The following is a 12,992-nucleotide window of genomic DNA, read 5'->3' on the forward strand; positions in this document are numbered from 1 at the left end:
TCAAAGTACACATCAAATAAAATTTCTCCAAACACGTATCTTGTTATTTTAGGTAGTTATTATCACGCTAATGTATGTTCAAGTGTCCATTTCCCCCAATAAGTTGGTTTTAATTCGTTATTTGATTCTATAAACACAGTCTGACCATCTCAAGCTTTTATTTTGGTACTTCCGGTGACCGGCAGTGTAAATTTGCATATTAGCTAAATATTTAGTTTCACCCAGAACATTTAGATTTAACATTTAACATTTAGATTTATATTTAGCATTTAGATTTAACATTTATATTTATATTTATATTTAATATTTAGATTTAACATTTAACATTTAGGTGCCACATTTAATATTTAGATTTAACTATTTAATATATTTCTAACAAATATTCCTGTAAATGTGGTAAAAGGTGACGTTAAAAAATTCACAACACTTTTTTAAACATTGTTTGAAGCTAAATGTGGCAAAATGTTGATGTTATTTTTAGCGTGAGCCACTTTACAAACGGCACCCCATATGCCACAGCTTTCTCCAAGTTATCATTTCTAACCTGAGAGAAGTTTTCCTTGTAGACTTTCTCCCAGGATGCCTGTTCTGACAGAAATCTATTAATTTTAACCCAAACCACAACTTTTTCCTGAACCTTAACCAAGAGATTCCTTTCTTGAGGAAGATTTCTCCCAACTGCGGCATGTTAAAGGGGCAGAGTTTGACTAAGTATCTGAGTAGTGTATTAAATGTAGGCATTTGAAAGTGAAAGTATTGTAATGCATCAATGATTAAAATATAATGCATACATTTCATGTCATGTTCAGGGGCCACGCAAAATGTTTTTGAGTGCCGCCACTTGCCCGCAGGCCACATTTTGAACAACTCTGCTATAAAACTATAGAACTGTACAAAGGAATAAAATGAAAATCAAAATGCAGTCAATATCAGGAATTTCAGTTGTTTTTGCATCATCATGGGAAAAAAATTGCACTCGTGACAGAATCCTGATTTGAGCTTTTCTCCACGCTGGTGTTTCTGAACTTGTTTCTGCCCAGATATTTATGCAACTGTGGTTAAGCTTCCATCTAAGGTCAAATCAAATCAAATGTTCATCAGCTCTCCTCTTACTGCAACATGACACTTCATAAATGTTCATTCTGAATGTCAGAGTGGAGATCTGGAGGGCTGCACTGTTATTGACGAGGAAATGGAGCGCCGCACGTCGGACTGAAATAGAAATATTGTTTTTTATACAGCAATATCCAGAGACTCTGGTTTCAGAGGCAGCCGTACTTATTTGCTTTACCACTATTGAGGATTTCACGGTCAGAGACATTTACTAACACAGAGTGCAGTCTTGTCCCGTGGAGGTAGTGAACCTGTTTGGGGTAACACCGAAGGAAGCCGGTCTTTCCAGTCGAAGTGTCATTGACAGGATCAAATGTCTTGTGTCTGCCAAGGAAGGAGACAACACTGGTTTAACTTTCCTGAAAGCAAAAGATGATAGTGTTATGATTGTGTTGTGGCATTAGACTTTAATGTTTCAAATTCCGATTTCTTTCAGGCCTAAATATCAAATAGGTGCTGTTTAATGATTTGCAGCAGTGACAACATTTGGTTTCCGTTCAGCATGTGTTGCAACAAGAGGAATTCATGGGACTTCTTTGCTGCCTTATACAAAAAATAATATAAGTTTCACTATATAGGAATTAAGCTCAGAGGTTCCACACAGTCTGCATTATTATACTGATGTGTAGAGGGAGGAATAATGGTATTTACACTTACCTTTCTGCACTCAACCAGTGTGTTTATGTTGAGGCGTGTCGCAGCAGGATTAAGATATTTCCATACAAACACCACATTTCATGTTTCATCAGCTTTCATCACACATCATGATCCCTCTGTAACCTCTTTCCTCTATATTTACATTTGAGGCCTTTAGCAGACAGTGTTATCAAGAGGACCAATCACTGTAACAGTAAAGTTCGCTTAAACACCATGGATCACCAGAATTACACACAACTTAAACGCAAAGCTCAGAGTCAGAGTGAAGACTGTGTGAGTGGAGACTGAGGTTGTGATCTTGGTGTCCAATTTTAGCACATTTTTATAACCTCAGGCAGGATGTTGTTTCCCGTTTCCACCTTGCCTCATGCTGTAGCAATTAATACACTTTAATGAAGTAAACCATATTTCATAAGGGGCTGTTGTTTAGGCCGCCATCTACTAACGTCACTGCTGATCATGTTGATCACAAGATGAGAGCCGCCAAGATCTGGGTGGCTTACCGCTTCGCCTAAACAATTTCCCGCGGGAAACACTGCTTAGTGTGAGCAACACCAGAACCCTCAAACTTACTGGAAGATATAAAGGCTTGGAAAGGAATCAGAGAGTCTAACTTCTATAATGACAACCTTCTGGGAGACGAGTATCACATGAAGATTGAATTTATGAATGCAAGCAGAGGGAATAAGGTCTTGAAAGTATTGTTTATTTAGTCTATTTATGTTTCATTAATAATGTAATTTATGTCAGATTAACCAAAAGTTACATGTTAATCAGATGCCCGCTTGAAGAATGCTTTACTTTTTTGAGCCATTTATGTATGTTAATGCACTTTATTCAAGCTGGGAGCCTTTGTTTTTCCACTATAGAGTGCTACAGGGATGACGTTTTTTGTAGACCGGCAAGGAAGTAAGCGTTTCCCTGATTCCATCATCAAAAAGCCTATGGGATGTTTCCATTTGATTTTAGATTATTGCAGAAAGTAAGCTCTGTGGCAAACAAAATTATATTTATGATATATTTATTCAGGAAGATATTCCTCACAAATGAATGATTTTTGAAGCATAAATGCAATTACCAGAAGTAAAAAGCTCACGTTAGGCTATAAATAAACTATACTACAGTTGCATGACTTCAGTGTTGCCACAACAACAAGGCTGTAAAGCCATGTTCGGCTTGATGACGTTCAGTAGTCTCATTCAGCCATTTGTTAGTACCCACCTTTTTAACACACCTAAAGGCTTCATAATTCACGAGTTGGGTGTGTACTGATGTATTTTATGTCGTAGAACAAAACATGAAAGTCTCTTAACCTTGTGTTTTTCAATCTTCAGCAGATTTAAAAACTCACTCATATCTCCATCTGTAAAGCTTTTAAACAATGGCAGACAAAGCCGGAACTGGCATTGGATTATGATGACTTGTTGATTTGCATTTTTGTAGAGGCATTTTTAGCATATGATGTTATTTTTGTATTTATCTTTTTGTATTTCTTATTGCTACGTTAGGTATAATGTTGGATTTGTCAGCGTACTATGTTGCATGTTGTATTTTGTATGGCTGCAGTGTGGGTGTAGGGCCCAAAACAAATTTTTCCACACTGTGGGACAATAAAGTTAATCTTGATCTTGATCTTGATCTTGATCTTGATCTTAACCACTGACCCTATGTCAGGCATAACCAAAAACCCATCCAAAAAACCCATCAACTTTGAGACGAGGGAACAAAAATTTGAAACCATTTTCGGGTTTTAGGACTTATTCCTGCACCACTCTGTTAGGGCTGCAACTAATTATTATTTTTGCTTAAAGGTAGTCTGTTGATGACCTCAGGGACCCAAAATGTAACCTGCAAAATGAGACCCAAATTACCACGTATTGACCAGGAAGAGATGCAAAATATACACAAAATAACTACAAAAGGGACTAAACAACGACAGAGACACAAAATGACCCAATAAAGACACAAAGTTACCTCAAAGAGACACAGAACAACTACAAAGATGCAAATCAACAACACAGAAAGAGCCTGAACAACTTAAAAGTCTGTGTGTCTTGCCATAGGAGAGGTGGTGGGGCCTTTGCATGAATGTGCCCTGGGGCCCATTGTCTGATAATCCGCCCCTGGATTGATTGACTTAAAAATGTCCATCACAAGTTTCCAGAGCCCAGTGTGCTTCAGTTTGCTTTTGTCCATGAAAAATCCAAAACTCAAACAGTTATAGTTAAAATAATTAAATATTTTTTAAAAACACATCTTCACATATGAGGAAATGTAATCAGAGAGTGTTTGAATTTTTTGCCAATGACTTACACAATTTATTAGTTTCTGTAGTTGTTAATAAACTGACCATTTCAGCACTTGTCAATGTTGTAAAATATATTTTGCTTGATAAGACTGTTATGGGTGAATAAAATCTGAATCTGAAGAAATCGAAGAAACATCCCATTTTTTCTCCCCTTTTCTAACAAGACAAGATGGTTGAGGTGCTAGAGTCTTCTCCCAGTTATGAGTGTGAAAATGTTGCATAGCCATCTGTGGCAGAAACCCATTTGAATTTCATACGAGTCGAGCTCCTCTTGATGCCACGACATGAAAGCCTTCACGGTTCCTCTCAGCCACGACCGCTGCCCTCGTGAAATGGGCTCATTGAGCTGTAAGGTACAAAGGGACACTACAGCGCCTGGCAATCACCAAACGCATCAGACACAGACACCAAGCTGCTCCGTAAATAAAACGGCAGTGTGTAGTACAGAGCGCAATAATAACTGCCTCACTATCTCCTCGGCTCTTAGTGGAAAGATCTCTGTGGGTGGTGGTGGAGGAAATCTGTTTTTTTTCCCCCAGTAGGAAGATGATGAGACAGATATATCTGTGGGGAGTTCCTCGCCTGTCACTGTAGTAAAGTCGTAAAAGCTGAAATCCACACAGAGATGAGCTATCAAGGGATGAAATACAGCGCTGACACACACCATAAAGATTTCAGTGCTGATTCCTCAGGACAGCTGATGGCAGCATGGACTGAATTAGTGAGCAAGCCGCTATCTTCCAGAGCCAGAAACATGAAACTACAGTCCACTGAGCTGTTGCTTGACACAAGAATAACTCTGGAGACAATTACTACATGGACAAAAAGAAGTGCCAGTGACAACACTTTAAGGATTTTATGAGGAAAAGTGAAATCTTTTAATTAAAAACCCAAACTATCATATCATATAAGTCAGTCAGAGGTTCATAGGTCAGTTTTGTGACTGCAAACAGATCCTGGCTGCAATAAATCGAAGTAGAGCTGAAAGGATGAGTTGAATAGTTGATCAAAGAAAATGAATCAACAGCAATTTTAATGAGGTTTTTTTGAGTCATTTATCAAACAAAAATGCCAGTGAAACCACAGGTTCAACTTTTTCACATTTGAATATTTACTGCCTTTGGGATTTTACTAGCCAGCAACCTCTGGGGCTGAAAACCAAGCCAATATGGTAGTGCCAAAAACTGTAGTTCCTGGACCGGCCACTTGAGGCTGGCTCCAGAAGTGCGTTGATCCTCATAAACATGTTTACAGCCTGGAACAAAAAACAGTTTTGGTCTCTTTAGCTATAGTTTTATACCTATAATTTCCCCCTTCATGACAACTGCACAGGGGTTGAATTTTTATATAACTCATCCGTTTATGTTTTATTAAGGCTCAAAGTTATGCATAATTAAGGGCAAGCTGCTTTGAGTGACAGGCTGTCTGCCCACAGTGTCCTCAGCTTTATAGTCAGATCCATCCCTCGCTCCTTCTCCCAAATATGGTCACCTCTGGCTTCAAAAACCAACATGGCAACGGCCAAAATGCCAAACTCAAGGCTCTATTATTTTTACAGTCCATGGATTTTTTGTTGGTTGGACTTAAGATACAGCCACACATGAGCGAAATTACCATTAGTGAATATTGGCTTTCACATTCACTTCCATTTAATAAGGGGTGAATAAAACAATTCCTCCGATGGCAAAGCAAATTCACATCTTATCATGTGGAGTTTAACTTTGGTGAACTTTGACAGGCTAAATCGTTGCCTCAACCTATAGCAAAGGAGTATTTGTCGCGTAGGGGTTGGTGAGTTTCCTACAACTTTCTAAGTCAGAAATTTGACTCCAATATACATTTCTGACTGGGAACTCAGAAATTCCCACTTCCTAGTGCAAATGGAACGCACCAAAAGCAAACAGTTGTGAGACATAACCTTGTGCTCTATTATATTATTTTTTGAAAATATTTTTTTATGACTGCAAATTATTTTCTTGATTAATTCGTTAATAATTTGGACAGTAGCAAAACATGCCGATCACAGTTCACTAAAGCCCAACTTTATGTCTTCAAAAGTCTTGAACATGATGAACAGTCCAAACCCAGAGATGTTGGGTTTACTTTCATAAAGACAGAGAAAAGTAGGTAATCCTTACATTTATCTTGAATAATGAATGAAACAAACAAGCAATCATAAAAATAGTTGACAATATTTTTTTCTTTTTAATGACTGATTGTTTCAGCTCTACATTTTATTCTCCTAAACAAGTTGAATTAAAGAATAATAGACATATCAACCGATAATGAAACCCTTAGTTCTACCATCCCAAAGTCAAAGCTCAGAGGTTTACTTCTTTGTGCGTGAAATGTCTTCCTGGTTTTGCACTTAAATGACTCTGGTGCTGTTTTTTTTAGCAGAGACAGAGTCTTCTGGGTTTCTGCCAGGCGTGAACAGTGGGGAGCCACGATGGACTCGCAGGCTGATGCAAGAGAAGTCAGACAACCAGAGCGTGGATCAGCCCCGAGCAGGTGAGTCACTCGTCTTTACCTCGATAGATGCCGTCTGTTCCTCCAGGTCAGACCAGCAAACTCTCTGCAGCACTTCTTCATTGTTCAGTGTAGTGGTGGGCAATATGGAAAATATCTTTTATCGCAGTGTATGTAAATATTATGTTGCTGACCTGTATTTCAATTGTGTGGTGGACAAAATTGTAGAAACACCTGTGAGTAGATAATGTTGTATAATATTTGAGTTACACACACACAAGACCCTAAAGGCTGCATGGTGTGCATTGCATTGATGTCGGAGTCTGCAGCTGTTTGGCGCTGTTTATAGGTGCGCGTGTGTGGTGTATGCAGGTAAACAAGGAGGGCGGAGTGTACCAGAGATCTCTGCCTCTCCCCTGCAGGTGAACTCAAAGGTCATGCGGCATTGTGTCAGTTGTCAGGAGTGTGTAGTCGGCGTCGAGCTCACACACCGACAGAGGAGACAGACGGTGCTCACAAGAGGAGGCTGCCAGAGTGAAAGTCAGATTAGATTTTCTAAGGTGGTCTGTCTTTAGCAGATGCCAAGTTACCTTCCAGTGCTTCCTGAGTCTGGTTGCACTCCTGAACAGTTTGCACAGATTCAAACTGCTCCTCATGAAATTATCACGGAGACACGCAGTCAATCGACAGCCATTATCAGACCTCTGTTTCTCTGGTTCCCAGGCTGATTAGCCGGCTGGCTGACATGAGCCGCATTCATCACAGCTGACAGTTTTATTATTAAAAATTCAGATCGGAGCGGAGATCTCTTTATTGTTGTATGGGGAGAATAGCAGAGTAGATAAAATAACACGGCTGCACAATGAAAAATCCTTTGCCTTCCTGACAGAATACAGTGCTGTATCTTGCCATCATTTGCATTTACTCTGTGGCGGTGCTAATATTAGGCTGTCACTCACAATGTTGTATTGTATGCAAACCACACAGTTATTGTATTCTCGCAGAAATTTATGCAAATAGTTATGCTAATAATATACCATGCAAATGGCCTGTTCAGACCACTCTCCTAAATACCACCTTAAATGTACTCTGCCTGCTGAGGGCGTGCAGCCTAAAAACAACACACACAATGAATTATTTTAGGCCTTTTAAAAATAGATTTGAGTGAAACACGCTTTTCTGACTTGCAAGGATGTCTAAAGCTCATCGCAAAGCACAAAGTCTAAAAGTCTTCCCAGACGTTTTCACATAGTTTGTGACAGCAGTTGGGGACGATCATGTCAGGGCATCCTCATTTATTTGCAAAATGTTTACATAATGTGCATCTGGCACCATCTGTTCGTCTGTATGAAAGGTCTGACTTAAAAATAACTTGACTGAAGACGTTTGTTTATTTAAGAGTCTTGATTCGAGCAACATTTTATCACTAAACCTCAAATCTCCAAGTCATTTTTTAATCTTAAATAGGTGTATGAAGAACGGTTCTCGCTCCTGATAATCTGCTCTGGAAAAATAATTCCACTGCTCAGCGACATTACGAGTAATTCACTGGTTATATATTGCATTTGGAGAGCTTACATGTGAGAGGTGCACGAACAGGGACTCATCAGGGACATTTCATCTGGCACTTGTAGTAAATTCACACATTACACATCGCTGTCACCACATGTCCTCCTCTGTGACAGTCTATTTTTTCCACCGCTGAGAGAGAAAATGAGCCACGGTGTCTCTCTCTACGAGCACTGCATTTACTCAATACAACAATTTGTGTTTAGTTACCTGATAACACACTTAACCTTTATTGAGTTCCTGACTACAAGCAGATCTCCCTCATTATCTCCTACAAAGACACAAGCGTACTGCGGGTAGATGCTTCGCTGTGGTAATTCGCTGGAGACAAGCATGCGAACAAAGGGCTGGACAGGTAGTATAAGAAACACCAGCGAGCGCGGCTCCAGGCTCAGGTTGCCGCCCTCTTCCTCAGCAGGCCGTCTGACAGTGATTACATAATCTGTAGTGTGATTAAAAATCCTGACCCGGACCTCGAGGGGATATTGTCTTGGGGATTGCACAGTAACGTCCAGCCGCAGGCTCTCTATCTCTCTTTCATCCCTCCACTGCTTAACAAGATGGAGACTGTGTGACCCGCCTTCAGCTGACAAGCCTCGTAGACCGTTGTTGCTAGGCAACTGAATGCTAAATTTTGAAACCCAGACAATTCTGTCTTTCAAGCATTAAAAGTCCAAAGAGCTAAAAATAGACTGTGAGGGGGGGGGGGGGGGGGTGTTGGCAAATATAAATGATGTAAATGAAGTAAGTGGCTCATGCTGTGTGTGTCGTCGAGGCTTGTTATGTTGTTTATTTTGGCAAGTGACAGTCAGCTGAGAATAGTATTTTTCCACAGCCATATTTTAGGAGTTTTTGGGAAAGAGTTGAGTAAGGGAAGCTGGCAGATAATCTAACAGAAATAGTATTCAAATGGAATTGGACTGTTATCGGCGGAGTCAGATTATGGATGCCACTCAAAACAAACTGCACTTAATGCGAGTGATATTTGTTGCCAAGTAAAGTTTTGGAAAATTTGAAGCAGTGCAATGATGACCTTGTTCACTCTTTTTCACTTTCTGCCAATAAAAACGACTCAAGGTTTATGGAATAAACATAATAATCATAAAACTCCTCTTTAAAGCCTTGAAGTCCTCTACTGCCCACATTATTTCACCATCATGGGAAATGTCTTTGCATTTTTAATTAGCACTTAAAATGAATTTAAATCACCTTATTTTAAAAAAAGAAAAATACAAATACTACTTGTAGAAACTGTAGAAACCACAGGAAGAGCAACTGAGGGGAGATCCCTCTTCCAGGACGGACAGATGTGCAAGAGATGTCGTCTGTACAGGACAGATCAACATAATAAATGTACAGTGATAATGATACATTAAGAGAGAGGTGCGTGCAAACAGCAATGACCAAAGCTACAACAAGAAAGCCCAGACACACCAAATCAACTTTAAAGATCTTGTGGCAACAGAGGCTGACTGTTGCGTTTCCTGTATCTCTGCTAAAATGTTACACTTGAACATGCCACAAAGACCACAGCTGACAGCCAGCCAGCATGTATGTCCTGCACCTGCGTGAGGGGAAATACGTCTCTGTATTTCCTGTGTGGTGCACCAGTGAATAATAAGAAAAACCATCAACATTACTGCTAAAAAGCTCAGTGGTTAAGGAAAAAAATAATCTTACCTTATGTAACACATTTGTTTTGGTCTCACTCCCTCTGGACTTCAGCTGTTTGTTTACTTTCCTCACTTCTGTTTCTCTTTTCGTGTGCTAAGCTGAACTGCCAATCACACCAACTAGGGCGGCAGACCCTCACCGAAAGCACAACATTGACCGACAGCCCAATATTGACAGTGGGCTTGGTGTGACGTAAGCTGCCGCCATATGTCACCTGCCCCAATCAACTGATAGAAGCCTGTTGCTGTGCATATTTTTGTAACACAATATGTAGAATTTAAATACTTCACATTAAAATGTCCCTGAACCCATCAACAACACTGCTGAATACCCGTGTACATTGGTTTTCAGCTGAACAGGTTAGAGGGTTTAGTTACTGTTTAAAGAGAGGATATGTATTTCTTGCCCTCCAGGCTGATGGAGATGATGATGGACAGCGTCGTATGATCACCTCTGTCACACCACTGTAACATGATGTTTACTGTTCTTATTGATAGGCGAGGTGGTGGGTACGGCATGAAGCCCTGCGGTCGTTTCATCAGAGTCGTATTCAAACTGCCTCAAAGGAAAGCAAATCAAAGAACAAATGCATAATTGAATTTACATTACACACCTGGATGAAATATTTATTTTTTGATTCCTCATGAAAAATGCAGGCTTGTTGCAGAGGTCTCTGTGTGTGTGTGTGTGTGTGTGTGTGTGTTAGCTCGATACTCCAACGCTGGTTTGGCTGATGCATGAGTTATGTCGATGCCATAGCTTGACTCCAGGACACCCCGCCAACTCTCCAATCGATAACATTACTCTGCACCGCCCACTGCCCCTTCATTCAGCAACACTGAACCCCCTTGCGGCAGGTTGACTCAGAAAGAGCTCAGCTTCTCACATCAGCACATCTTGTGCCTTCTGAAGAACTTGCCCGGCATTGACGTTATTCTTGAAGATTTAATCTGCTGCACAGGTTTATTGATCTGGGCTCAGATAAAATACACACATAAAGGATCTGTCGTCAGCGCTCTGTGAAACACTCAGCAACCATAACTGTGCAACATAAACACATCTCAGTTCTGAAAAGACAGAAAAATGTGCCTTTTTGATCTAAGCAACATCAACACATTCAAATGCATTTGCTACATAGACTTAAAACCCAAATATCAATCATTATTATGTGATTAAAATGACACCAACATAAACCACTAACTGGTTAATGCCGTGCTGGAGTTCGCAATGAGTTTTATGATCGCCATAAATGTTGCAGTGTTTTCAACTAAAAGCTAATAAACTTTTACACAGCAGACACTCGGTGTGTCGGGCTGAAAGCAGATGCATTAGGGGTAAATTTACGCTTTGCTTCTGACAAACAGTGACTCATTTTAACATGTGCCTCCTGGCTTTTATAATGCTGCAGAGTTAATTTGTAAAATTGTTCAGGGTCCTTTTTTCCATCACTGAGTTATTTTCTTTTATGATTTATCACTGTCTCTTTGTTGCTTCACAGTCAGAGGTGGACAATAAATAAAGCCAGCGTCAAGTCTTGGATATTAAAACTAAATGACACACAAGAGAAACACAGTGAAAAGAAATGATTTTGCCAATCGCCTAGCGATGTCTTGGTTGGCCCGGGTTAAGTGCTGGGCAGCATGTCAAATAAGTAAAGTTGAAATTACAGTAAATCCACTTTGCATTTTCACATTTAATGAAACTGTAACTACATTCACACAGCAGTAAGCATGACAGATAATCTGTGGAAAAAAACATACTCGGGATACTCAGTACCTCACCTAGTAGAACAGGCACCCCATCTACACAGAGTACAGCCACAGCACCCAGGGGTTCGATTAGACCCAAAACCCTTAACTGCATGTCATCCCGTCTCTCTCCCCCTTCATGCTAACACTGTTGTGTCTATTACAGGCAAAAAGCCCCCCAAAAAAGTCTAAAAACAAAAACCATACTCCTCTGCTCCTCTGCCTACTCTATTGCTCCTAACAGCCTCACTGCATGTGAACGAAAGCAGCCTATCAGAGCCGAGGAGTCTCTAACACAGCTGTCAACCATGTCAATAACCGCTCATGAACTGCAGTCAAACAGTCAAACTGGGCAGCGCTGGTCAAATATGAGTTAAGATTCTGCTACTGCATTGCCTATTCCTGGACTCAATGTTGTCAGAAACATGTTAGTGTACTGTTTATCTGTAGGCAGCCACATCACAAACATTCTCATTTTACAGCTTAACAGCACACTGAAATATGTTCGTGATGTCAACTAGACCAGGAGGTTGGTAAAGACGTAGTAGATTAGGGAACCCACCCTATAGAGTCTAGATGCTAGTGGTGGTGATGAGATGAGATGAGGATCTGGATGTGAAGAGGAGTGGGCTTATGATGAGCTCGTCCTGGGGTCTGGATGAGGTGATTAGAGGTGAACAGGGTGGAGGAGTGCATGATGATTCCACTTAAAGTGACAGCTGACAGGAGCAGAGAGGAGAACAGATTTTAAGTTCGGCAGCAGCGGCATGAATGGCTGAAGGAGATCGTGGTAAAGTTTGATTGGCTAACCAGGAGTGGCAATGCCCATAGTAAGCTGAGAATTGTGAATTGATATAACATAAATAAAATCTTCCTGATTGACATCACACTGAGCTTCATTAGAGACTCCTCGGCTGCTTTCGAGCGATGGCGAAGACTGATGCAGCTTCATCCTGAGCTAAAAAGGGGTGAGATGGTCGCAGAGTTTCTGCTGGACAAGTATTTTTAATTTGCCTCTAATGAAACATAGGCTATAACGTTATATGGTTAAGTTATAAGTTTCAAAACTCCGGGGTTGCGCTTGACTTTGCAGGACAGGTAACGTTATGTTTAGTTTGCTTCTAATATAACATATAACGTTATGACAACATAGCATCCAGTTGCTAATGGCTAACGTTAGCCTACTGTAGCATAGCCTCTGAAACATTAACGTTATCTTCCTCGTGCGTTTCCACTTACTGGAAACATTATAAATGAAAGATTTTTTCATTTTTTGCTGTGATTAAACAAAAAAAAAAAAAGTACCAGGTAGCAAAAATGACCTAGCCCAGCATAGACCAAACTTTGCTCTCTGGTTGCCCAACTCAGCTGAGACTAGGAATTTGTTCAATTTGATTTATTTTTATTTAAAAGGGACCATGTATGGGTCAAAACATGAATGTTACCACTTGATG

General features: G+C 40.2%; 1 protein-coding gene across 2 annotated transcripts in view; it reads left to right on the top strand.

Annotated features, from left to right (window-relative positions):
- Positions 1-12,992, top strand: part of LOC117268816 (sodium/potassium/calcium exchanger 3) — a 35,760-nt gene that overhangs the window by 7,349 nt on the left and 15,419 nt on the right. Inside the window, exon 2 of one of the 2 annotated variants that reach the window (XM_033645518.2) lies at positions 6,476-6,589. In XM_033645518.2, the coding sequence (XP_033501409.1) occupies positions 6,476-6,589 (114 nt within the window). The remainder of the gene's footprint in view (positions 1-6,475; positions 6,590-12,992) is intronic. The other variant, XM_078172415.1, reaches the window with a different exon arrangement.

The sequence above is a fragment of the Epinephelus lanceolatus genome, chromosome 11 (genome assembly GCF_041903045.1).
Source record: "Epinephelus lanceolatus isolate andai-2023 chromosome 11, ASM4190304v1, whole genome shotgun sequence".
Taxonomy (NCBI): domain Eukaryota; kingdom Metazoa; phylum Chordata; class Actinopteri; order Perciformes; family Serranidae; genus Epinephelus; species Epinephelus lanceolatus.